Source organism: Fusarium vanettenii (genome assembly GCF_000151355.1).
Source record: "Fusarium vanettenii 77-13-4 chromosome 5 genomic scaffold NECHAsca_5_chr5_3_0, whole genome shotgun sequence".
In the NCBI taxonomy this organism is placed as follows: Eukaryota; Fungi; Ascomycota; class Sordariomycetes; order Hypocreales; family Nectriaceae; genus Fusarium; species Fusarium vanettenii.
Genome location: NW_003315878.1, coordinates 1,594,774 through 1,620,164, shown reverse-complemented (window position 1 = coordinate 1,620,164; position 25,391 = coordinate 1,594,774). Strand labels below are relative to the sequence as shown.

General features: G+C 51.4%; 10 protein-coding genes across 10 annotated transcripts; 4 read left to right on the top strand and 6 right to left on the bottom strand.

Annotated features, from left to right (window-relative positions):
* The first annotated feature begins 376 nt into the window (after window positions 1-376).
* On the top strand, window positions 377-1,671 carry NECHADRAFT_100645 (uncharacterized protein). The gene has a single exon (XM_003051253.1). The coding sequence runs from the start codon at window positions 602-604 to the stop codon at window positions 1,157-1,159; it is 558 nt and encodes a 185-aa protein (XP_003051299.1). The 5' UTR covers window positions 377-601; the 3' UTR covers window positions 1,160-1,671.
* A 2,683-nt stretch (window positions 1,672-4,354) lies between these two features.
* NECHADRAFT_80638 (uncharacterized protein) lies at window positions 4,355-5,428 on the bottom strand (the record flags this gene model as incomplete). The annotated part of the gene is made up of 2 exons (XM_003050868.1): window positions 4,355-4,954; window positions 5,021-5,428. The coding sequence occupies 2 exons, from the start codon at window positions 5,426-5,428 to the stop codon at window positions 4,355-4,357; spliced, it is 1,008 nt and encodes a 335-aa protein (XP_003050914.1).
* An 842-nt stretch (window positions 5,429-6,270) lies between these two features.
* Window positions 6,271-6,922, bottom strand: NECHADRAFT_93777 (uncharacterized protein; the record flags this gene model as incomplete). Its single annotated transcript, XM_003050867.1, has 2 exons — window positions 6,271-6,831; window positions 6,884-6,922. The coding sequence occupies 2 exons, from the start codon at window positions 6,920-6,922 to the stop codon at window positions 6,271-6,273; spliced, it is 600 nt and encodes a 199-aa protein (XP_003050913.1).
* A 2,238-nt stretch (window positions 6,923-9,160) lies between these two features.
* NECHADRAFT_41096 (uncharacterized protein) lies at window positions 9,161-9,952 on the top strand (the record flags this gene model as incomplete). Its single annotated transcript, XM_003051252.1, has 2 exons — window positions 9,161-9,284; window positions 9,339-9,952. 2 exons carry the CDS (start codon window positions 9,161-9,163, stop codon window positions 9,950-9,952), a joined length of 738 nt encoding a protein of 245 aa, XP_003051298.1.
* A 1,491-nt stretch (window positions 9,953-11,443) lies between these two features.
* NECHADRAFT_41082 (uncharacterized protein) lies at window positions 11,444-13,027 on the bottom strand (the record flags this gene model as incomplete). The annotated part of the gene is made up of 4 exons (XM_003050866.1): window positions 11,444-11,614; window positions 11,662-12,709; window positions 12,757-12,860; window positions 12,908-13,027. The coding sequence occupies 4 exons, from the start codon at window positions 13,025-13,027 to the stop codon at window positions 11,444-11,446; spliced, it is 1,443 nt and encodes a 480-aa protein (XP_003050912.1).
* A 2,116-nt stretch (window positions 13,028-15,143) lies between these two features.
* Window positions 15,144-17,004, bottom strand: NECHADRAFT_69616 (uncharacterized protein; the record flags this gene model as incomplete). The annotated part of the gene is made up of 5 exons (XM_003050865.1): window positions 15,144-16,070; window positions 16,121-16,435; window positions 16,491-16,557; window positions 16,658-16,790; window positions 16,892-17,004. The coding sequence occupies 5 exons, from the start codon at window positions 17,002-17,004 to the stop codon at window positions 15,439-15,441; spliced, it is 1,260 nt and encodes a 419-aa protein (XP_003050911.1). The 3' UTR covers window positions 15,144-15,438.
* A 1,268-nt stretch (window positions 17,005-18,272) lies between these two features.
* NECHADRAFT_102677 (uncharacterized protein) lies at window positions 18,273-19,087 on the bottom strand. The gene is made up of 3 exons (XM_003050864.1): window positions 18,870-19,087; window positions 18,722-18,813; window positions 18,273-18,646 (listed from the first exon to the last, which is right to left on the bottom strand). Exons 1-3 carry the CDS (start codon window positions 19,006-19,008, stop codon window positions 18,389-18,391), a joined length of 489 nt encoding a protein of 162 aa, XP_003050910.1. The 5' UTR covers window positions 19,009-19,087; the 3' UTR covers window positions 18,273-18,388.
* Window positions 19,088-19,544: 457 nt separating this feature from the next.
* On the top strand, window positions 19,545-20,003 carry NECHADRAFT_80632 (uncharacterized protein; the record flags this gene model as incomplete). The annotated part of the gene is made up of 2 exons (XM_003051251.1): window positions 19,545-19,617; window positions 19,672-20,003. 2 exons carry the CDS (start codon window positions 19,545-19,547, stop codon window positions 20,001-20,003), a joined length of 405 nt encoding a protein of 134 aa, XP_003051297.1.
* A 702-nt stretch (window positions 20,004-20,705) lies between these two features.
* On the top strand, window positions 20,706-23,121 carry NECHADRAFT_80631 (uncharacterized protein; the record flags this gene model as incomplete). Its single annotated transcript, XM_003051250.1, has 9 exons — window positions 20,706-20,719; window positions 20,772-20,851; window positions 20,901-21,113; window positions 21,161-21,696; window positions 21,748-21,872; window positions 21,924-22,072; window positions 22,128-22,339; window positions 22,391-22,568; window positions 22,622-23,121. 9 exons carry the CDS (start codon window positions 20,706-20,708, stop codon window positions 23,119-23,121), a joined length of 2,007 nt encoding a protein of 668 aa, XP_003051296.1.
* Window positions 23,122-23,463: 342 nt separating this feature from the next.
* NECHADRAFT_93772 (uncharacterized protein) lies at window positions 23,464-25,101 on the bottom strand (the record flags this gene model as incomplete). The annotated part of the gene is made up of 4 exons (XM_003050863.1): window positions 23,464-24,114; window positions 24,171-24,871; window positions 24,928-25,014; window positions 25,053-25,101. 4 exons carry the CDS (start codon window positions 25,099-25,101, stop codon window positions 23,464-23,466), a joined length of 1,488 nt encoding a protein of 495 aa, XP_003050909.1.
* Window positions 25,102-25,391: the final 290 nt, after the last annotated feature.

Here is a 25,391-nt window from a genome sequence, read left to right as displayed (position 1 = left end):
GCACAGGCCCTCCAGCTTTTTTTGCTCCTTCTGCACGAGACCATCCTGTAAGACGCAGCTCCGAAGCGCGGCTCTGGGAGGGTAGAAAAGGCCCTCCTGCTGGCCGGGCCAATCACAGCATGGCAGAATCCCGAGGCTTTCTCGCGATCCGGACCGACCTTGCCATACAAGGTTAGACATTGCTCAAATTGGGGTTAGCGTTCGCAGTGGCGACGCTCGGGCCAAGCTTCCGAAGGCCGGAGATAGCGAGCAGTGTGCGAGTCTTCTTCACATGCGGGATCAAATTTATCAAGCAGTGCCTCCCCCAGATAAAGGCCGCATTCCCGCTTGCTCATCATTGCCCTTCACTTCCGTCTACTGATCGCCACCGGGGAATCTCTTGTCGTCGTCGTTTATTTGCCTGGGATATTAATTGAGAGGCGTCTCCTTTCATCCTTCATTTTATTCTCTGGTTCTGCAATCATCAGAGCCCATTCGTTCCTGTTCCTGATCCAGCCCCCCCTCCGGCAGTACAGGGAAAAAAAAAAGCTTCCTACTCCGCACCGAACTTTCCATCAGCAACTCTTCCCACCGACATCGACCTACGAATCCTACAGTCACAATGAAGGTCTTTTCCAACGCAGTCACCTTCAACTACTCGTGGGATGAGGTATCTTCAGCCAACTGGCGAAAGTACGGGCCCTGGAACAACAAGTCGGAGCACGTCATTGCCGTCGACACCCTCTCACGCGACGTCGACGCCGAGACGGGCATCCTCCGCACCGAGCGCCTGATCACCTGCAAGCAGTCAGTCCCCGACTGGATCAAGACCATTGTTGGCAGCACCGGTGACGAGAGCTTCGTCTACGAGGCCAGCTATGTCGACCCCGTCAACCGCACCGTCACTATGGTGAGCCAGAACCTGACGTGGAGCAACCTCGTCAACGTACAAGAGGAGGTCATCTACAAGCCCCTGGGCGACCACCAGACCCAGTTCATCCAAACGGCCAACATCACCGCCCTGTGCGGTGGCTGGCAGCGCATCAAGAACAGCATCGAGGACACCCTGGTGCATCGCTTCAAGGAGAACGCTGCCAAGGGCCGCGAGGGCTTTGAGCGTGTTCTCCTGATGAGCCGAAAGGCCTTTGCCGAGGAGAAGGCGCGCCAGCTGATGCTGTAAAAAAGGCATACGCCTCATCCCGCCGCCCGCTCCCCTATGTTCCCTCACCGCAACCTCACACACTCTCTGAGGCTTGCGCACGACCCATCTCCACTACTCTCAAAGACCTGTTACTGTTACACTACAGCAAAACCTGAGCTTTTTACGACGACACGGCAATTGTATACTTTGGCGCGAAAAAAAAAAGGGGAAAGAGAGGATTCTTTTTTGAAGCATTTGCATATTGGTCAAGGCGTTTAGAGGGGGTTCCAAAAAGTTTTTTTTTTACGAAAAGAGCTGAAGCAAACTTTTCTTTCTTTCTCTTCGCTCTCTGTTTTCACGGGCAAACAAAGCTCGTACTTGATTTCTTGGAGTTGTTCGGTTTATACCCCCGGTCTATTAGACAGTCGAGAGCATGTGAGCCCCGGGGAATGGCCCCGGGCTCAACGCCTAGAACGGGCTTTCTTGATAGAGTCACTGATTAGAATAATTGATCAAAGACGAAACGTTAATGAACTCTTGATTTGGTTTCACCGCTTGGTTTGCCGTGAGCACTATAATGTCATCACCCATGTCCCCGAGCCAACATCATCGGCGAGGTCATATCGGCGACTATCAGAGTGTTGCACTCAAGACTGCCGAAGATAGACTCGGCACTTGGGCCAAGCCCAACTTCAACGGCACCTCGGGCGAACCGACCTCTTACACACCATCAACGGTCGATTCCCGGCATTCGCTGTTCCTGTGGCTCAGCACCCAGACCTCCGTTCCCGTCCGGCCGGGAGAGAAAACCTTCTTCTCCCCCGCAACGGTTTCTCCGCATGCGTTTGTGGGCCGGCTTTATCCGGAGAAGGAGGTGTGGAGGAAAGACTGGAATGATTGGGTGCTTGGCTTGGAGGGGATGAAGCTTTTTCTTGGCCTAGAAATCTATGTTTAGTGCACCGTTTTACAACGTTGGAATGGGTGGTGGTGATGTGCTGGTTGCTTGGTGTTGAGAGACGCTCAAGTTGAGGGGAGATTTGTGGTCTTGGGCTGTGTCACATGTCAGAACGATTGTTGACTGGATAAGGCTTGGAATGCCATGAGACAAATCTTGGCGTTTGTTTGGGTGATGGGCTTTGAGTCCAAGTTGCGGTGAGCTGGATCATGTCGGCCGATAATGGATACCTAGTTGTATCTGGCACGTGAATGCTTCCTGATTGACTTTATGTCCTGTGAGTATATAAATTTGCAATACGGTGACCGTCCTATACAAAGAGAACATAAAACAGGGTCAAGTGGTTGTCTGGTTTATATAGGCAGAAATTACGTGAAGGTGTCATGGGCCCAAGTGATAGAGAGGAATTCTATTGCTTCGAGAAGAGAGGAATATGGACCATGTCTCTTTTTTGCGAGCTCTGATGAAATCGACGCCACTTATATATATATTGTGTAGCTCGCAGGTATGTGTTTGCTGCCAAGGCACTTGGCAACCGGCGGACACTGACAACAAAGGGATGCAGCCATGTCTTGGCCATGTTTGCTACTATAGTCAAAGCAAACAGTCCTCGGAGGTCAAAGCTCATATGGAGCACAAACAAACGTATCTTCTCGATATCTTGAATGCATCCAATGCTGCAATTGCCTCGCCCTTGATAGACGCAATGGACCTCTAGGAAGCTAGAGAAGAAAACCGACGTCACACACCGAGACAAAGCCGAGCGCACACTGACTGGCAAGCTCGATCTAAAATTGGGTGTCTTCAGGGTTCAGCGGACTCGGGATGCATCAGCTACCCGCATCCAGGGGGCTTTGCCAAACCTAGCAAAACAACAAGGGAGTGGTCCACAGGTGACGGAAGAGACGGGAACTATGAAAGCAATGGAACATGACCTGCAGAGGGTGTCTTCCAGGTTTGGAAAAGAAAAGGGTCTGGGGTTCCTTGTTTGTCACTGGATCATGCCACTGAGCGTGTGGTCTGATGCAGGCTTTAGCCGGAAAGAAAAGCAGTGTGCTCAATGCGGCTGTTCAAACGATATCCGTTGGAGCACCATTAGAGAAGACATGGATAAAATGAAGCCTGCAACATTCATGGCTGAAAATGACTGGGGAATCTGTCTCTGTTCGTCCCCCTCGTCGTGTCAGGCACCAATGGCTTTCTAGTGCTGCCGTCAAGGAGTCGAGGTTGTCTTCAGAACCCTGTCAAAGCTTGATATTGAATCCAGGTACAATGTTGGCATATATATTTGTGGGCAAGACTGTTTGCTTTGACCTCCGGTAACTTATCCTGGCTACTTTCTTTGTCTTTGGAGGCCGTAACTGCAAGCACGTGCGTGTGTGACTATTTGCGAATCAAAAGGCAGAGAGGGTGGCTCAGTAACAAAGGACAGAAGGTAGAAGGTCCTTCTGTGATGGAAAATTCTCGCCTGTGCTTGGCGTGGGTGGTGTATTCAACGAGAAGTGTTCCCTGCTGCGTTGGACCTTGAACGAGCAACTCGAGCACCAGAGACCAGTTACAAGGGCATTTGGCCCTATCTGGAGGCACAGAACGCCTAGCTCACACTAGAAACGTAGTGCTCTAGAAAAGAATTGCTAGCTTCATTGCCGCAGTCTCTGCAGTATAAGCTCGTGAGGCTTGACTGGGTGGACCTGCCAGGGGACTTTAAGGAGCAAGCACCAGAGTGTTATGAGAGAACAGTCACTGAAAAGACAGAAAACATGACTAGAAAAGAAGCAATTGATGTAGCTAGCTAGTAGCTGATAGTTAGAGCGCCCCTGGCTGGCTCTTGAATAAATCGTACATGAGGACTTTCCTGTCCTAATTCATAACCTTCCGTCCTTATCGATGCCTTCCGTGTCATAATTCGCGATTTCCCGCAGTGTCTGATAACATCCTGCGCTGAAGAATAATTTCGTGTATCGATGAGTAACCTCGTGTGTGCTGATAGATGTTCGTTAGCACTGTCATGTTCACACAGTTGCTGCCCCCTATCGCCGACATGGAGATGCTTACCGAGTGATCTTCGACGTTACTCTTGACGAGTTCGAGATCAGTTCTCGCTGATCGATGATTCCTTCGTTGATTGATAGCCCTCATCCGTGGGGTCGTAGTCGTTAGTCGTAAATAACCCAGCTGGAACTGGTCGAGTATGCTGCCAAGAAACAGATTCCTTCCATGTCGAGATCGATCTCCGTTGATCCACGTAGTCGTGACGGTGGACGAGTCAGTGAAACTCCTTAGTCGGCGTTCTCTTTCCCCTTGCCCTCAGCATCCTCGTCTTCGTCCTCGTCAGGGTTGGAATCTTCAGTTGCCATGTAAGAGTTCCCGTGTCGAGTATCTCCGAGAATGGCCTGCAGCTGGGCGCGGAGTATGGCGTCTTGCTCGTAACCCTCGCGGCGACGACGGACGATGAGGTCCTCACAATAGGCCGTGAGAATACCCTGAATCTCTCCCTGGCGGCGTGGAGCCCAGCTCATGGCGGCACGACCGGCAATGTGCCAGAGCTGCTTGGCCTGGTAGATCCACTTGATCTCCTCGTCATCATTCTCGAGGACTTCCTCTCCTCTGTCACGGAGAGCCTGATGGAACACCTGGGCTGTGTAGACGCAGCGACGGAGGGCAGAAAGGGAATGCTCTCCGAGGGCGGTGCTCTTGTAGGCTGGCATATCCTCAAGGTTCTCCTGAGTGAGTTCGTAGTGCATGGCCTGGAAGACCTCGCGCTCTCTCTCGGCACGCTTGATGCGGTCAGACTGCTCCTGGACGAGGACGTTGGTGACATAGGTGCTCTGAAGACCTTCCTCCTGGAACTTGCTGATGACCTGAAAGTCGTCCGCGAACTAAGCGGCGATGGCGTTATCTAACTGGTCACGAAGCAGGCGGACGTGCATGTGGTACAGAACGACCCGGCGGATGCTGGAGAGCCACTCGGTCTGTTCAAGGATGCCAGGGTCATCGCCAGGGATTTCGGGGGTAGTGGTGAGTGCAAGGTAGAGGTCCCAGGTGCGACACATGACGCGGATGGAACACTCGCCATACTTGGCGACGAGGGCCTTGGAGATACCATGGACCTGTTCCTTGTCTTGCTCTTGGTATTCCTGCAGCTCGCGGCAAAGAGGGGTGAGGCGCTCCTTGAGAGCCTTGTCAGTGAGGTCGTCCATTTCGCCGATGGTCTTGTAGAGATGAGTGTTGCGACGGATAACATGAGGGAGCGTGAGAGCAAATGGCTTTGGAGTTGGCTCCGGGTTCTGGCTGCCAATATCCTCGCACCAGGGCGGGTAAGCGGTGACGAGCTTCGATGGGAAAGGCGCCATCGTTAAGAATATTTTGATAACGATGAAACCGAGTGTTGAGCTGTTGTGGTGAGGGTAGAGGATGAGGGAGCAGAGTCTGAAGGGGGAGGGAAAACTCTGGTGAAGAGGAAAAGACTCGGGAGGGGAAGATGAGCGGGGGAGAGTCTGAGATAGTTGCCACAGCAGCTTATCGAGTCTCTAGCTTGGCTGCCTGGATGTATCAATGACGGGGACCTTGCTGTCGCCTGCTCACTCGACAGTTCTGAACGCAACAAACCGGGGGTATGAGAATAATGCACATGTAAGAAATCTCTATAAGTGTCTCGCTGTAATGATGCTCTATATAATTCTGGTCATGGGTTATTTAGTGCATGGTGCTCTATGTATCCTCAAGTTATGGGTGATTTGGCGCATGATGCTATCCACTGCAGGCTGGCACTGTCACAGTTCGAACGCTAGCCAGCTTCATGCACTGTTTTCAAACAAACAACACGATTCGAAAGAAAAGATCAAAAGGGTATCATTAACTTGGCTATTCTAGTGGCATCCTCCTCCGCCTAGTCTTTGTTTTCGTCTTTGTGTATATCAACAAGCATGAATATTCTCTTGTATGTGCTGCGCATGGTGACCCGGTATTCTGATACCAGGAGTTGCAGAATAGAGGCCATTATCTCGACCGCATCCTCCTTGAGTTTCAGGGGCCGTTACAAAGACCGCATGATGATGGCCTCGTGAGGTCTGCGTAACTGGCCGCTCACCGGGCAACAGACCGGTTTCTTGTTGAGACAAGATATATGCCCACGAGTCGAATACGAGTAGGTCACCTGCCTATCCCTGCGTACACTCACCCTGACCCTGAAAGCTCACGAAGCAGGAGGCTGAGGATTGTTGCCCACAGTCTTGTACAGATCCCTCAGCTCAAACTCATCGTGTCCTCCCTCGGGAATCTCTCCAACAACCCTCGCAGGCTGTCCAGCAACAACGGAAAAACTAGGAATGACCATATTCGGAGGGACCACGGTGCCGTCGAGGATCTTGACATAGTCCTTGACAATGGCAAACTCGCCAATGGTGCAGGCCTTGCCGATCTGTACGTGGTTCCCGACAGTGGCGGCCTGGACGACGGTTCCCTGGCCGACAAAGACGTGGTCCCCCATGCGCAGCGGCATGTAGGTGAAGCTGCCCTTGTACATGCGGCCGGGGGGACGCAGCAGGGCGCCCCGGGCGAGGAAGCAGTAGCGGCCGATGGCGACGGCAGTGTTGCTGGCCGGGGCGCCGGAAGAAGAGGACGAGGATGACGAGGGGGCTGTTCGGGAGAGGTCGCCGCGGATCATGACTTCGGGCTGGATGACGGTCTTGCCGCCGAGCATGATATTTTGAGTTCCGACGAGGACAGCCTTGCGGGCCACCTTGTTCCCGGTGTCCTAGGGGTAAGAGTCAGTGTCTGGCCATTAGAAGGGGTAGAGGAATGCTCACCGTCTCAATGTACTCGCCCTTGGGCGCACGGCGCGACATTGTGGGCGGGAGACGATGCCGGGGCCGAGACGGAGACGGAGGAGGGAGGAGTCGGTCGAGTCGGTGTAGCTGGACCCGTGGAGGAGCCGAGAAGAAGTGCAAGTGGGGCCGATCATAACGTGGGGAGTCAGCTGCGTACGGAGACGAGGGTGTGGTACGACAAGAACAACATCAATGCCTGTTGGATCAATTGGAACTGTTGGCAAGGCATATTATGATTGTCAAGACCAACAGACGCATTCAATTGATTCTGCAGAGCGTCAATGCCTTGGGTTGAAAACATGGCCAACAGAGTCCAACCAACAGAGCCCACCGTCAGTGACACAGCCCTCAGGTGAACGCCTTGTGCAACCATTTCAGGTGAGTAAACGTAGGACCCAAGAAAGCCAAGCCTTTTGTTTTCGTCTTGACCGTTAAAACAGAGATCCCCCATGATGTTTTGAACCCCATCTCCATGCTACTTGACCTATCTCTGTGTAGCTTGGCTTGGGATCTAGCTTCAAACACCAAAACATACGCGAAACGTGGCTTTCCCCCCCTCCCGTGCCGTGCCGCAGTGGCTCTTCTTGATCCTTGTTGAGGAGGAGAATGGCTTCCAGCCGAAGGGAAAACGAGCCAACCACGCTTAGACAGCGCGTCTGTGGGCGCGTAAATTCTCTGGGCACATAAACCATGCGCGCTGCACACGCACGCAACGCTTCGGGACATTTCTTTCAGCTCTCGGTAAAGCAATTAAAAAAATGTCTCTCTTCTCTCCCGTCTCTACTTGATCACGTCTAATTTCCAGGCTGGATGCACGGAAAAGGGAGGAGGAAATGAAGAGCCTGAGCCCTTGCAGAGACGCTAAGCCTCCAAGTTACCTAGATCGAGTCAGAGAATGGGGCTTCAGCTGAAACGACGGGCAGAAGCGAGGATTTTCAGATAGATGGGTTCGCCTATTTTGCTTCTTCTTCACTGTCTTTTGCCTTGTCTTGTCTCATCTCTACTTGACAGTGGAGATGTAATATGCAAAGCTGTAGCCTTGCTGTAGCTCGCTGCTGACCTCTTACGATTTCTCTCAACTGGGGTACGCATTCGCAAATCGGAATCCTTGCTGATGCCAACATGTCGTGTCGTGGCCGAGCCCCGTTGGGTCCCTAAGACGCGGAATCTAGATGGACAAGATGCCGAGTTCTTTTCTCTTCTTGGCTTTGAGGGGGGCTGGGGCAAGTTTCTCTCCTAGGTCAGGTAGCTCTGCATTCATTGAGCCAAGGATGGCTTTGCTATTGCCTGCTCACTTACGGATGGATACCCTTACTTCACTTCTGCTGATGGTACTTTATACCGGCAGGATCACAGCCGTTGCGGATCATTGACGAGCCGTTTTGCTGCGCCTTCTCTCCAATTGCAAATATACTAATTCCAGAAAAATTGATTCCAAAAGTTTGACTGCTTACTATGGTTTAACCTGCTTACACTCCGCCTCACACGATACCACATAAACACATGCGGAATTTTTCTTTCTTTTACTCAGGCTGACGGCATCGAAAGGCAGAGTCCACATGATGGTCCTTTCCATCCCAGCCTTCTTTTCCCTTTCTCCTCCTCTCGCGCTAGGGTCGCCTCTGGATGCGGCCGCCCGGATCCTACCCCCCCCCTCCTCTTTTTTCTTCTCACCTGCGCCGGTCAAGCGAACAGCGTTGCATTGCATGAGGCCCCTAGTCCGTTTACTTTTCTCCTCTTGTCAGACTTGATGAGCAAGCAAACAAAGAGTGTCTATTCTCAAACACGACCCCCTCAAGATTGCAGGCTCAGCACTTGTTTAGTTCTACTCATCAAATTGATATAAACCCTCGTTTCGTCTCCTCTCGTTTCAACTACACAACAAACAACAATTCATCTTCTCTTTTCATTCTCTTCTTCTGGAACTTCTTCCACAGCCCTTGCTTGACCCAATCTCCACCCATCCACACTCCCCGCCTCTCTGCGCAACACTCTGCCGTTAAGCGCCCAGGTGGACACCCTTCATCCAGTCGCAGCCCTTGGCCGTAGCGTTTATTATTAGCCTTGCCGCCTCTTGTCTTGTCTTTGCCCTTCCTTGCCGCGCGCCCGGTATAAACTCCATCAGACGCTCTTCCTCTTTTCTTTTCGTTTCGTCTACTACTCCCTCATAACCTCGTTCGTCTCTCTCCTCGTTGGTCAGCTTCTTTGAGATCGACACCATCTTTACCTCTTGATCTCAACGCCAACTACATCACAATGCTCGCCAACTCCCTCTTCTTCCTCGCCTCAGCCGCTCTGGCTCTGGCTAACCCTGTTCGGTATCGTCCTGGCTCCAGCTGCAGTTCCTCGCGCCCTGAACCAGTTCTTCCTTCGACCGGTGGTGAGTCTAACACAAGCCATTAAGCCTTGGACAAAAACACTAACACCATATTAGCTGAAGAGCTTCAGTCTCCTCCTCAAGGTGCAACCCTCAAGCACATCGCCCTTGGCTTCGGTATCCAGAACTACACCTGCAAGGGAGAAGGCTCCGACGCCACCGCCGCCGGTGCTCTCGCCATGCTCTACGACGTAACTCACCTCTACCCCGGCCAGAGCCGTGGTTCTCTCTCTCAGGAGAAGTGGGCAGCTCTCACTGCCACTGCTCTCTCCAGTCACGAAGTCCCCCTCAACCTCAACACCTACGGCGTCGGTGCCTCTTCCACCAACCCCTTCCCTCAGAACGCCCCCCTTCAGCTCGACGGCTACAGGCAGATCCCCTTCGCCGGCCACCATTACTTCAACGCCAACGGTGTTCCCACCTTTGACCTTACCCAGGACCAGCAGCTGCTCTTTGGCAAGAAGATCGCTGGTGTCAAGGCTCCTACCTCTGCCAGCGCTGGTCCTGATGGTACTGGCGCCGTTGACTGGCTCTACCTCGGCGATGCTGGCGGCAGCTACGGTGTCACCTCCGTCTACCGCGTCTTCACTGCCGGCGGTAACTCCCACGGGTGCAAGAGCGCCGGTACCGACAGCACCTCGTACACTGCCATGTACTGGTTCTTCGCCTAAGCCTTCTACCCTCGCACATTTCCTTTCACAATTACATATTTTCAGGATAGATCGGGGTTTTGGAGTTTATAAATGGTCACCTCACGATCGCTTTTATACCTATTTTGCACCCCAAAAGGTCGCTTTCTCTCTCTCTTCGGCTTATCAGGGCAGATACCACGGTTTCATACGGGGCATTTTTTCTTTTCCAAAAAAGGTTTACAATTGGAAGTCCTCTCATTCATGGCGTTGTTATTGTTTGCGTGATAGATACTGGTTCATGCATGGCGCATTTGGCGGGTTGATCTGGGATTTGTTTTAATGGGATGAGGACAGGACAGGATAGGTAGTTAGTTAAACATCAACTGAAAGGAGTTACATCTCAACATGTTTTTCAATGTGAAGCATCGATGCCAATTTGTAACATGACTTACAAGTAGACATGGCAAGAATATCATACGTACCCCAACAATGAAGTCTACTGCGTCTTCTGACCTGGTGTATCCGTACTCTGTCGGGCATTCTCGGGTGTTCAAGTGAAGTTTAACTGAAAGGTTCACCCTCGACCATTTCTTAAGAGTGACTTACACGCACCAAACAGAAGGGATGTTCTCAAAGGATGTCATATTGCCTACATCAACATGAGTCAAAATGTCATGTAATTTCTCTTTTTTTGTAAAAGTGCATGTAGTCGTCTTGTGATGCTCTGGTGAGACTTGATACTCAAATGCCACCGTCACAGAACGGCTCATCCCGCTGCCACAAAAGCTTGCCCTGGAATCGACCGGAATAACACATGATATTAAGAGTCTGACTTTTCGCCCTTTGCGTCTTTAATTCTTCTTCATCACATCCCTTAAAAACTCGCCGTGACTGGTATCTTGCCCTAGAAGAGGTCTTGTTCACTACCCCTGACCTAACAGACACTTCATCTGACACAACCAGAAACAACTATCACAACCATGCTTCGAGCACCTTTACGTCGAAGTGTTGCTTTGGCTATTGTCAGAGCCCGAACAACGTCAAGCCTACGTACCTTTCAGGCGCCATCACAAATCCTCCTCCAGCAGCAACGAGCTCGAATCCACCAACAGGCTCCAGACCAACAACAACCACAGTCGAAAGATACTCGAAAGAATCCTCAGAGCACTTCCAAGCAGTCTGAGTCTCAAAAGACACAATCTAAACAGCCAAAAGATGCCAAGGGGACATCATGCAACACGAAGAGTCATGACCAGGATGATCTTAACGGTGCCCTTTGGGTGACAATTATATCTGATATGATTCATGACCTGACTCATGATTGTGACGAGTAGGGCTTGGGGGGAGCAGGAACGAGACTTTGGAGAGGAATTTAGGTCCTCGCAAGATAGGAGAGAGAGGGCTGCAAGTTCTCAGCGATGACGGCCAAATCCCCACTCACGAAGGGAAAAGAGAATAAGTCAGTTTAGAATTGACAGTATCTAGTCCATTATATAATACAACCTCATTTAATTGCTAGTTGATTCTTTGCTATACTCGGTCCTCATTCTTCTCAGCATCCTGCTCCTGACTCTGGTTCAGGCCCCTGGTTTCAAAGCCCATAGCTTCCTTCTCTTCAAGGTACTTGCGATCTTTGTAAGTCAACGCTGCACACCATAGAACCAAGGCGATACAACACGCAATCATGGCCCACATGCCTCTCTGCACACAAGTTAGATACAAGTGAGACCCCAGACTCAGGGACTTACAATGAACCAGGGAGCCATTGAAGCCCCGTAAAAGACGATGCTCCACCAGGCATTGACGGCGTTGCTGCCGACGTTCATGCCCGCTAAAACGACGCCTCGAAACATGGCAGACTCGTGACGCATGGCGTCGTTGCACCATGCAAAGAACGTGGCCTGGCAAGCGTACACGGAACCAGCCCAGTAGTACGCCGCAAACGTGATCCTCGTTGACGCTGAGCTTTCTGGATCCTTGGAAGCCACTAAGATCATGATAGACGTTGCAATACCTGTTACGCCGATAAAGTAGCCCACGAGGTGACGCTTCCCTCCTAAAAAGTCTGTCAATGTGGCCCAGAACATGGTTGAAACAATGCCCACGGCCGGGACACCGGTTGAGTAATTGTTCAGTTGAGAAACAGTGTAAGTCCTGGTCGGGTGGTTCTGCATGTAAAGGGCGAGAAGGGCGTTGGAGCTTAACGACTCAGTCTCGCCGGCGATGATCCAGAGGATGACGAACCCCCACCAGAACCAGGACGTGAGGACGCTTTTGGCGAATCTGAGCGTAAGAGGAGGTCGTTCTTCTAGTGGCGGAACTCGTGAGATGGCAAGAGTCTTTTCCTCTTGGGTGAGATAGAAGGCTGTTGTCGTATGTGGTGTGTCTGGGAAGAGCAAGAAGCCATACACAGCGACAGGAATCGTAATGAGGCCGTCGATGATGAACAGCCACCTCCATCCGCTCAACCCACTCAGACCGTCCATACTCTTATGTATACCCGTCTGTATAAACCCTCCGATGAAGGTGCCCGCCAGGCCAGAAGCAGTAAAGATGCCACTCCTCTTCCCCAGTTCCCGTTCAGTATACCAAGATCCAAGGATGTAATGGGTACCGACAAAGGTGGAAGCTTCGCAGATGCCCTGAAAGAAGCGGATCGTCATGATGGACTGGGGGTTGTGGGCCGAGGCGGTGACCATGGTGAGGGCGCCCCAGAGGAGCATCATGAGAGGGAACCATATACGAGGCTTGATGTATTGGAGGGACAAGTTCGAGGGGATCTGGCCTAGGACATATCTGCGAGATGTGTTAGTGGTGATCAATGTTCGAGAGTGAAGCCGTACCCGACGGTGAAGCAGGTCAAGACCTGGTTTAGTTGATCCCCCTTGAACCCAACCTCATCCCTCATGCCAGAAACATAGGCATTGTTAATATTCATGCGATCGAGCTACCAAGCCATAAGCGAATGAGATCTGTAAGAGAAGGGCAACGTACGTAGTTGACGAGATAACTCAGACAGCAAAACGTCAAGATGAAAAAGTCAATCTTTTGCACCAGCCTCCGCTCCCCGGGTTTGTATTCGACATGTAGATAAGCCTTGACACTCGAAAACATGTTGAAGGCTTCAATCGCATTGTTGAATGACGTAGAAAGTTGAAGAGAGTCGTCGGGGAGATCTGGTCGAGGTGAGACAAGGTTTGGCCCGTGTCACGGCTCATTCTATCCAAGATCATCAATTAGATCGTGGGTCTACCCACTTTGTAACCGACTCTAGCGCCTCGCTTCCCATTCAACTGGGAGCGTTTCATATACAAAATGAGGTTATCCTCAAAGATTTGTTTGTATTTGTCAAACAAGACAAACGTGGACTTGACACGTTGAGTTGCAAACAGCGTTGAAGGCTCCAAAGCTTATCGTCATGCCTAATTTGGAAGGAAAATTGGTGTACAATAGTGAATCACCATGTGGTTATTCCTCTCTTCTACTTTGCTTATCGCTGGATCGACCTTCTACTTCCTTCAATCGATCAAGTAGACGTCACTCTACCGAGAGACCGATGGATGATCAACACTCCAAGAACCCAGCATCACCCTCTTTAAGTTTTGGATACGAGATTCCAGGTACATCAACGTCGCGATATCCTTCGATAAAAGTGCAATGACCTCCTGCCAACTTACAATTTGATACAGTACTTGACCGGTGCTGGCTCTCACACGTCGGTCCTTGGCCGCAGAATTGCCTCGATGAAACCCTTGTCAACAACAGCGCTGGGATAGGTCACGGATTACAGGAACTTGTTACGAGAGCCATCACACCAACGAAACCTCCGCACGACCTATACCCACCCCCGAGAACATCCCCAATACATCTCAACGTCTGTTGTCAGTTTTACATCCAGCACGGAGCATTGAATCAAGAGCGATTACGGGTCGGCTAAAGCGATTAAAACACTATCATTGTGTTTCAACATGTTGAATACGTCCACGGTCGCGATCATGGACGAAACACCTCGTGGCCTCAGACGGGGCCAACTCTGACAACACCATGTCTACTTACGCTAATATTCAAGGTCGATGCGACAACGAGAGAGAAAGCTAGTCGAGAGTGAAAGAATATACCACAAATAGAAGATACGAACTTTCGCATCAAGATCCTCAAGACCCGGGTGCCGACTGAGACACAGTCACTATCGAGACGAAGCAGCTGGGCAGACGCATTACGCACATCAAGTGAGCTAAGGAATTTTAAACTTGACCGTTTCCGCTGAAATATCTTCATGCGAATAATACGAGGATATATGTTAATACATCAACTTGAATGTTCCGAGTTGGCATAGTACTAAAACTATCCTGTGCGCATTCCCATAATCATTTTTACTCTCTTCTTAATTTGTTCTGATAATAAGTATGTTAGAAGGAAGGGACACAACTCAAGACCAACCAGAACTCATAATTCCTTAATATTTAGTCCTTGTGTTGGCATACATGTCTAGAATGTGTGTCAAATATCCGCCCCCTCAGCAGCTCGCTTCCAGTACATAATAGACCTCACGAATCAATATACAACCAACAGTGGCATATCTGGAGAATAATGGAGGGCTTGTGGGTTATGAAGTTGGGAACTGTGGAATCCGTAGTTGGAGTGGACTACAGCAAGAAGCCGTCGCCGTCATCTCAAAAGGGGGTCCAATATTGAGACTATCGTGCACTCAACAACACCTTTAACACGGTTAAGAAATACTGGTATATTCTCCCCCCTAGAAGGCATGCAATAAGATCCTATGTACATGGAGCATGGCTTTAATGACGACTGGTGTCAAGGACAGTAAGGGAGCAGACAAACTCGAGGCTTCCTGTCAACTCTTGATCCATCGCATAATTGAACAAGGATAATTAATTGCCTGAGCTGAAAACGACTAGACCTAATTCTCTATGTCGACTGAAGGATGACACCAGAGTGATGCATTGTTTGTCGTGGTTGGACTGAGAGCATACTAGGTCTTGGCAAGACCAAAGTCTATCCTTGAGCCCAAGGAGTACATCATAAATTACGCTTCAATGGAGTCGCCAAGCTCAAGCACAAAGCGATCATATGAGATCTGGGCGTATATCTTTATATGTTTGTGTGTATAGTATAGTCGCCTATCGAGTTGCTCGTCCACTCCTATTTCCGACATATACTCGATCATGACAAAACATCAACGTGCACTACAACACAACAAAACAACAGAAAAGGACGATATAGTATATCTCGTATCTCGTTTTGTAGAAAATATAAAAAAAGACGAGGGGAATTGTCCCTCTATCCTTCACGCCACATGCATCAGACATGTCTTTCTCGTCGCCATCCAAGCTACCATGACTGTTTGTTCTCCGACTCTCCCAGTTCGGGCATTAAGCTCTCGAAAATTATCCAAGGCCGCGTCTTCTCCCCCCTGAAGCTGTTTTTGTCTTTTGATGGCTGTGTCTCTGATTCTCCTAGAATAGAGTTCGCTCTCCAGCCCCTCCTGGCGATAGACTATGTGTCTACCTCCTCGATGCGTCGAGGCCACCCTGGAGATCCTGCTCGAGTCCCGCGTGTCCGTGACCGACATATTCTTGCGGTCGAGGATCCTCAGCAGTCCACTGGTTGCCGGCTTGGGGCATGGGGACCTGGGCGCCGCCCTGCTGGCCAGGAGCACCGCTAGCACCACCCTGTCCGGGAACGGTGCGGACGAGCTGTCGGAATCGCATCACCTCGTCCAAGATCATGCTGCGCATCTGACCAACATCCTCAACCACCTCAAAGTCGAAGTTGAAGGTGGTGGGGCAGTCGGGCTCGTCCGAGGCGTCGTGCCAGATGTGCAGGTAGGGGTGCTCAAGAGCCTGCTCCACGCTGATACGGGACGAGGGGTCAAAGGCGAGCATCTTGTCGAGAAGATCGAGGGCGTCTGGGTTGGCCTGGGGGAACAGGCTGGGGAAAGGTTTCTTGGGCATGAATGGCAGGTTGCGCACGTATTCCTGGGCTCGGGGAGATCCAATGCGCGAGAGCGTCTCCTCGTTGGGGGTTCCGAGGATGTGGAGGATCTGGTTCAGCTGGTCAACGTAATCGCGACCCTTGAAGAAGGGTCGGCCGCCCAGCAGCTCGGCCAGAATACAGCCAACGGACCAAACATCAACTACTCAAGTTAGCAAAACACACATCACTCCAACATAGGCCATCACGTACTAGCTTTGGTGTAGCTCTGGAAGCTCAGCATAATCTCAGGGGCTCGGTACCATCGAGTAGCGACGTATTCGGTCATGTAGCCGGCATTCTCCTCAGGGTCGACCGAGAAGCCTCGAGCCAGACCGAAATCGCAAATCTTGAGCTCGCAGTCGGCATTGACCAGCAGGTTTCCGGGCTTGAGATCTCGGTGCAGGACGTTGGCCGAGTGGATGTACTTGAGACCGCACAGGATCTGGTAAATGAAGGACTGGAAGTGGGCATCGGTGAGGGGCTGGCCAGAACGGATGATGGCCGCCAGATCGCACTCCATCAGCTCTATCGCCGCGTCAGCTCATCTTATGTATATCTCTCCCAGGTATATATGACTAACCCTCGTACAGGTACGTCTCGTTAAAGTTGTCGGGTCGAGGAATGTCCATGTCGTACAGACATGTGATCTGTTGGTCGGGCATCAGCATACATGTCGCTTTGCGTCTGTTGGTCGGGATGCGCCGGGGCCGAAACGAGACAGCTCGAGGTGACGGGTGGGCGACTCACGTTGCGGTGACCGCGAAAGTGCTGGAGCAGCTTGATCTCGCGCAGGGCGCGCTTGGCGAGAATCTTCTTGCTAAAGACATTTGTGACCTTCTTGATAGCGACGCCTTCGTTGGTCTGGTTGTTGACGGCAGCACTACATGTCCCGACGAGGCGGGGCTGTCGTCAGCAAATGCGGCGGGGTAGAAAGAGAAAGAGGGCAGCAACAGCACAAAGGCGCAGCGTAGAGAAACTCACCAGACGATACCGTAGGCGCCCTGTCCAAGCTCCTTGGTGACGGTGTAGCGCTCATCGACGATAAAGTCCTGGTTGAAGACCTTGAAGACCTTCCGTCCTTGGAGGTCCGACATGGTGAGAGAGTGTGTGCGGGACGACTCGGCGGGGTAAGAGAGCTCTGAGAGAAGCCGTCGTCACCAGACAACGAACGGCAGCACAAAGTGGAAGAATCGGATGCAGATGCTTGTGAGAAAGCAAGAAGGAGGAGACAAAGGGCCCCCAAATAAAACGTCAGCGCGTCGCGATATATGTATGTAGTTTGGTGGCACACGCTTTTGAGCGATGGATGGAAGGAGGATGAATGGATGGAGCTCTCATGGTGCCCAAGCCATTCTCTCACTCTCAGCTGCAACCATTGGGGGCCGTTTCTGAGCTGCTACTGGCGGGGATCTCCAGGGCTGCTAGCCTGCTACAGTCCACTACACGGGCGGGTCCCCCAGTGGTCGGAGCCGCTAGGAGGGGGTAGGACCCCGCAGCCAAGGTCACCGCCTGGCCGTGTGGCTGATTTGCTGAACTCGCGGCCCCCACAGGGGACGTCATCCAATCAGACACCGTATCAAGCTCTTCACCTCGTAGCCGCGCGACAACGACAAAACCTGTCACCCCTGATTTTGCTTGAATCACATACAAAAAACATGCCAAGCTTAGACGTTTCAAAAAGGGGGCAAAATCCTCGTGTTTGAGAAAATGTGCACACGATAAGGTGATGCCGTGCCCGCTGATTCTTGACGGAAACTCTCTCGCCAAGCCCAATTCCAGCGCCCGGTTCGTACCCAAGCCGCACGCCGTCCTGTGCCACACGTGAGGGGGCTGAGCACACATTCATCCCATCAACTGCACCGTGGTCAGCTTCTCTGGTCAGCATTTCTCGGCAACTGGACACACCCACTCACTCACTCGTCGCGAGATAAAGAAATTCAGTGTTGGACACATGTCATTTTCTCACCCCCGGAGACCGGAACACCCGATGTAGCTGGCATCTCCGTCTGAGGTGAGGATGCAAACTCAGTTGTCTTCTCATCCTCGTCGACCCGATTTGAGCCCTCCGGCCACTAGGCGGCCGCATGGCGACCCGGGGAACGTAGGGCTGAATCTCGCAAGTGGGACTCATCAAAGCCGAAGGCAAACACTGCACTGCCGTTGGTGAGTTTTTGCTTTCTTCTCGTATGGACGTACGTATGTTCGTATGTAAGCCAGCCATGGATTGTCTGGGCGGTCCGCGCCGCCGGAATCTGAGACAAGGTTTCAACTGCTTCTGTTGGATCGACGTCGAATCAGCTAATTTCCAAAACGAACCATCTTGCCGGGACCCTTCAGCCAATGGCCATCAGATCTCTGTCTTGTAATATCGCAGGTAATATTCTAATTCATCTCTAGCACGTCTATCCCCTTCTCTCTATGCACATATATCGGGTATTAATTCCACCTCTTCCTCTCCTCTCCCCCTTTATCCATCGCCTACTCGTCCTCCAGAATCTCCTTGAGAAAGTTCTTGGAGAACCTCGAACACTGCTCAAACGCCTTGGAGAAACCCTCGTTCCCTCCATAATAGGGGTCGTTGACGATCTCGGGCCGCTTCGTCCCGCTAAACTCGCCAAATAGCATCACCTTGGCCTTTGAGTCTGGGTTGTTCTTTTGTAGCCGGTGGAGATCCGAAAGGTTTGACCTGTCCATGGCGAAGATGTAGTCAAACTTGTTAAAGTCGCTGGGGTGAAACTGCAAGCCGACGTTAGTGAGTCTCAAGTTATGCACCGCCGCCGATTGAGTTGACAGGGGGGGATGACAACATACCCTCCGCGCGAGATGGTCGTAGTCAGTAATCCCGTTGGCCTCCAGAGTCGCCATGGTTCTATCATCCGGGGGTTCGCCGCTGTGGTACGCAGCTATCGTGACTGTTAGCAAGAATGACCTCCTTTTTCGAGGTCCAATTCAAACACACCTGTGCCGCAAGAGTCGATGCGCCCAATCCTACCCCCAACCTCGGGCTGCTTGGCAAGGTTCTGGAAGATGCCCTCTGCCATGGGCGAGCGGCAGATGTTGCCTAGGCACACAAAGAGGACTGCCACTGGTTCCGACATGGCTGCGCTGCGCTGGTGTGTACAGTATCTCAGATGTCACTTGTAGACAAAGAGAAAAGGAGGGAGATTCGAAATGTCGATTTGTCGCGACGAGTGACGTGACGGCCCGATGCGCGCCATAATAATTGCTGATCTGCCCCGCCATCTCATTTTCTGGCATGGAGGGGTCCCTTGTACTGTGATCATGCCGTGTACGCACTGTGTGACATCGAGAAAAAGTCACGTGGATTCGTGTCTGGCTGGCGCTCGAGCTACTGAGGCTATGGCTGACAAGACGCGCTCTGATTGTTGGAGACGTGTAAGCATCGTCGTCCGTCTCAAGCCACCGGAGGGAAGTCTGTCCATGTTCCCCGCTTCGTAATTGAGGTCTGAGAGCGTGAATGAACGTGAATGAGTCTAAGAATGGGTTATAAAAAGGAGGACGTGGCCTCTGGAGCCTGAGGTTGAACTCTCTTCTCTTTGTCTATAGCCATTGCCCATCAACAGCCTCATCCCTTGAATCTATACTCTCATATTCACTCAACATCCATCTCAAAATGTCTGATTGGAAGCCTCCCGCTTTTGGAACCCCCGTCTGGATGGGTATTCCTGCCCATGACGTCGGCCGTGGTAGGTGTTGTACCTTGTACCCCTCTGCACCCAGTCTCACTTACAACCCTATAGCATCCGAGTTTTACGAGACGGTCTTCAAGTTCTCCTTCAAGGACGCAACTGAAAAGTACCCCAAGGAGCAGATCCGAATGTTTGACTTTAACCCCAGCCTGGGCCTGACAGGCGGCATCCAAAAGGCTCCCGACCATACTGGTCACTTTGCCCCAGGCAAGGGCGGTATCTGCGTGTACTGGTTCGTCGAGAATGTCGACACTATCGGTCCCATTATCGAGAAGGCCGGTGGTAAGATGCTAAGCGAGAAAGAGAAGGAAGGAGAGCATGGTTTGTTTCGTTTCTTTGAGGACACTGAGGGGACTGTTGGTACGGTTTACCAGATGGTTTAGAGTAGACTGTTGGAGTTGAGATGTGATATTTAATTCTCGAATTTTGAACTAGCTGAAACTGATGTCTTTGTTTTTCATTATATTGATCAAGCATCGTCTCTTGAGATAATAACGAGTATTCTGTTTGAGGTGTTGGCCATCCAAGTTGAGTTTGGCTTATAGCCGTCAAGTCGGTTTTGTCGGCTCACGCTCACTCACCCGCACTGTGACGCAGGGGGGTTCCAGACCGCTATAGCAACTATAAGTTGGGGCCATTATCCGCTAAAACATTATTAGCCTCGGATGGGCATGACCCTCATCTCGTTTCTCTTAATTGATTTGCGCAGTTCAATTAACTTACTGGCTGGCTCCTCGAACCCGCTTGTTTCAATCATACGTTTCCCAGCGCGTGTTTCCTTCCTGTCTAGATCGCGCGCTGCGCTGTCACACCTGTTTTGCTGTTCCGGTGCCCCCGGCATGGACCCGGAACCGGCACCCCGGTCTTCAACCTCCCGGCGTTCGGCACAGAGGAGTAGGAGTCCGGAGGAACCGCAAAGACCTGCAAGACGGAGGAGTCGCTCTGCTCAGCTTGAGGCTGCGCGTACTTCGACCGCTTGCCATGTCTGTCGCGACAAGAAGGTCAAGTGCTCCGGCACTTGGCCGTGTCGGTATTGCAGTAAACGACAGTTGACTTGTGTGTTTGCGACGTCTGAGAAGCGCAAGATGTTTTCCGTCTCGTATGCCCCCTCGTCTCATCCTCAAGTTGTATAATATCTAATGAGACTGTAGGCAGATCCAACAACTCCAGCAAAAGGTCGCTGACTACGAGCGTCAACAGCCAGCTACTGGTACATCAACCGCCCAGCAAGGTAGATTACACTTCAGTCACTGTTTACAGTCAAGATAACGGCTGTATAGGTTCTCCATCTCAAGATCAGGGTGCCTTGAATGGTGATCCTCCAACAACAAGGAATACGGGAAACTCACCTGTATCTGACAACCACCTCGGTACAAGGGCCGCTGAAACTCCCCGTTCAGAAACCTCTGCCTTCTCACTTCTTGGCCAGCGACCCCCTAATGAAGATTGTGTGCCGCCTTCGACAAGAGTGCCGACCAGTCGGGCACCCAGAGGTGAGTGCCACTCGCTCTGTATGGCCTTCTCAACTCATCCACTATAGCCATACTGCCGGAGCCTAGTCTATCCTCCAGCGAGATCTTTGGCACTGAGATCCGAACACTTCTCCTAGCCAGATCTACCGCTGGATCAGAAAAGAGCCCCGCGGCATCCATGGCTGTTGCATCTCCACACTTGGATCGTGAGCTAATCGCTAACGTCCGTGGATGGCCATCCGAGGAAGAGGCCAACCAGCTTCTGGAACTTGTCGTGTTAAACGTTGGCATATCTCAACATCTATTCGACATACGGTCCTTCTCGGATAGCCTATCACGTCTTTATCGGGATACTGGGAATGAGACACCCATCCGCGGGCTCTGGTTTGTTCAGGTTCTTTTTGTCTTGGCGATAGGGAAGCTCCTCCGTGCGGGGACTGTTGAGGATTCTGAAGTCCCAGGGGTTGCCTTTTTCAACGAAGCCATGAAACACATGCCGGCCATGAGTGATATGAAGAAACATAGTATCCTAGGCATCGAAGTTGTAGGGCTCGCTGCCCTCTTCCTCCAGGTTGCAGACCGAAAGGATGAAGCCTACCTCTATGTTTGTTATCCCTTTCTTCTCTTTCAGCGCATTTTGCTCACTATTCATTAGGCAAGCATGGCTCTAAGACTAGCAATCAGCCATGGAATGCACAAGTCAACGGGCAATGGGAACTTTTCCCGATCAGAAGCTGTTCACCGTAGTCGTCTCTGGTGGACACTATACATGCAAGAGAGGTTTGCTAGTTTGCTTCTTCATTAGCAACAAAACGCTGACTCGCTCTTTAGGAGATTGGCTGCAGCTGGAGGCTACCCAATGGCTATTGCAGATGAAGCCATATCCATTGGCCCACCAACTGACGTGGCTGGGTTTGCATCCGCTGCTGCCATCCGGGTCAACGTGAGAGCAGCTCAGATCACCGGCCGCATCACTTCAAGTAAGTTGTGGAATTCCGGATTCTAAAATTCCAGGTTTGGCTGACCTCCTGAAAGCAATCTATGTACAGAACACAAACTCGGAGACCTCCTTCATCAAAGACATCGAGGCCATTCTGCACTCCCTCCACGATGTCGAATCCACTATGCCAGCCGAGTACCGCATGAACTTTAGCCCTACAGGCTTAACAGTAGCTGGCATACTATTCTCTGATGCCGATCCTTCCTATGCAAGAACAAGCGCATCGCTTTATTTGAGTATATATCAGGTAGTTCGGCCGACGAAGCGTAAGAGACGTTTGATACTGACCACAACTTAGGCCGTGATCCATACAGTCCGGCCTATACTCCTTTACATGGCTCGCAACGTCCGTGATCGCGAGTCTGAACCTGCCCCGAACCTAAGCCCAACCCTGCGTCGACTCGGTGAAATATGTGTCGAGGCGGCCCGGAAGAGTTTGGCCATCTTGCAAGCTCTTCGCAACACTGAGTTGATTGGTATGTCTAAGAAGGCTTTAGACGAGAGGTCACTAATATCTGACTAATTATAGCAAAGAATGCTTTCCTCGACCTCGACATCCTCTTCTCCGTAGGCTTCGTCTTCGTCCTCGTCGAAGCCATCCAACCCGGCAGGAACCTCGGCATAAGCGGGATCGAGGGCTCCAGAAGCGTGCTCCAGTACCTCGTAACAGTGGGTAACCGAGCAGCAGCGAAGCGTCTGGGAGAGCTAGACCAGATGTGTCTCCATCTCCGGCCCCCGTCCCAAGACCAGCAGGCCTCGGGCCAGGATCTTCCATACGAGACTGCCAACGCGGCGGCGGGGTTGGCGGCGCATACGAGTGGTTCTAACCCTGATAGAAGTGGACTACAAGAGGGGGATCAGCCTATGGATCTGTCCAACAGTCCGATGCTGAATGCAATGTTTCCTGGGAATGGTGATCTGGCCAACATTTCCTTGCAGGGGGAGGATGGGCTTTATTGGGTTTATCATGAGCCTGGGTTTGTTTATACTGGTGCTGAGTTGGCGGATTGGGAGGCTTTGGAGTACTAGGTTATCGGGTGTCTATCAAGGGGCGTTTATGAATGGTATTTGAGAGCGATTTCTGTGTTTACTGGGCTGCCTTGATCTGCCCTTTGGGTATGCTGTGAGGTAAAATTATTTGAATCTGTGTTTCATTTCCAAAATAGCTACAGGCTCTTCATTTCAAACGCCTGAATGCGTATAGACTAAATAGAATGATTACTGTAGGTCGATAGGAGTATGGGTTCGTAGTGAGGAGAGATATGTATCAAAGAATGATCAATGGCATTCACCCAACATACTCTGGTATTTATAGCCACTAAACATATTCCACATATCTTTTACCAAGTCAACGTATTTTCCAGTGATATCCTAGCTGTTGTAGCGGAATCCCTTGTCCCCAACATCCGTAAGGTCCGAATCAACCGACACACCAATCTGAGTGTGACTTCCTTCACCCACCTGCGAAGCAGACAAATACTCAATCTGTCCCTCAGCAGCCTTTCCGTCTCGAACGTTGTTCTCTCTCTTGACTAGGGTCATGTAAACGACGAGGGTGACGATCAAGGCAACCCAGCTGGCGATGCTGAGGATGCATCCCTTGGTATATCGCGGCGCATCCTCTTCCTGCCAAGCCTGAGGGCTCACTATGCATCCCACACAGTACGTGATGAAGAATCCAGCACTAACAATACTCTTCTTTGTGTTTCCCTTGACGTTGCTAGCCACGAGACTAGCACACGCGCATAGAGGTGCAGAGGAGCACGAGGCAAGCCACGTCGAAGCAACGATACCCCAAGAGGCGCCGCCGTTGACGTTGACGGGGAGAGCGAGCAGGATTGTGGAACCAGCCAGGGGTATCAAGGTGAGGCCTATAGCTGTGTAGACTCGTGTACCAGGTAGGAGGAGCGGGATGATGGCTGACATCCAGACCGTGACGAAGTTGATGGCGCCGCCGGGAAGACCGACCAGCATAGTGCGGAACTTGGAGAAGCCAAAGCCGTTGATGACGAGCGAGGAGAACTAAGCCTAATTGTTAGAATCTGTCCCAAGAAGTATGGCGCAGTTTGGACACTTACCTTGAGAATAGGGGTAGTCAAGGTGACGCACAGAGCCATCATGAAATAGAGCCAGGTCAAAGGCGACGACAATGCCTCCCACATTTGCTCCTTGTCAAAGTGAGCCTTGTCTCTGGTAGCTCGATCGATGGCCAATCTCCTCGTAGCAATCTCCCTCTCTCTTTCGTTCAAGAACCACGCGGTTGTTGTGTCCCTAGGCATCAACGACACAAAGACAATACCACAAGCAACGGTCAAGCCTCCAAAGACAAGGAAGATGGCTCGCCAGCTCTCAATTGACATCTTGGCACCGCCTACAGCGTACATAAGGAGGGCACCAACGATCTGACTGATTCCGTTCATCGACATCCACGTCGCCACTCGGATCGGATGCTCGCTGCGACGATACCAGTTGGAAGTGATGATGACAAAGGCAGGCGATACAGCAGCCTCAGCGAAACCTAGAAAGAATCGCGCGGCGGCGAGACCGTGAAAGTTCTGAGTTGCTCCAATGGCCATTTCAACACCACCCCAAACCACAATGGTAGCGCCGACGAAGATGGTGATGTGGAAGCGACTGAGGATGTAGGCGGCGGGGTATTCGGAGGCGAGCTGGCCGAGGTAGAAGAGGGACACGACCCAGGAGAACTCTTCACCGGTGAGTTTAAGATCCGTCTTGAGGCCGAAGACGGCGGCGTAGTTGATGGAACCCTTGTCGAGGTCTACAAGAAGACGTGTCAGAGTTGCTTGAGATGGTGATGGAAAGGAGACTACTCACATTGGAAGAAGTAGACAAGAGCCATTAAGGGCATGATCACCCTATCCAGCTTTCGTACGAGCTTCCTCTCCTCTTCAGGATCGATATCTTCAAAGACGGCAACCTCATTGTTCTGGTTATCGAACTTTTCTGGCTGCTCGATAGCCTCAGAACGAGGCTTCTCAGCAGCAGCATCCTCAAACGCCGTCATTATTAAAAATGGCCTTTAAGAATGAGAATATGGTCGAGGTAGACCAGCGGGTTTGGGCGTAGGATCTTTCAAGATGGAGAAGAAGTGATAGAAGGCCAAGGGGAGGTCAAAGTCTAAAACCGAGGGAAGGTGCAGGTGCTCAGAACTCTAAGACAAGGAGGCCAAGCCGCATATTTATTCTTTCGAGTTAATTCAATTGACACAACATCCGATGTCAACGTTTTGCTCCAAAATTCTTCTCCTCACGACTGACCTAGCAACAATTTGGATCTCA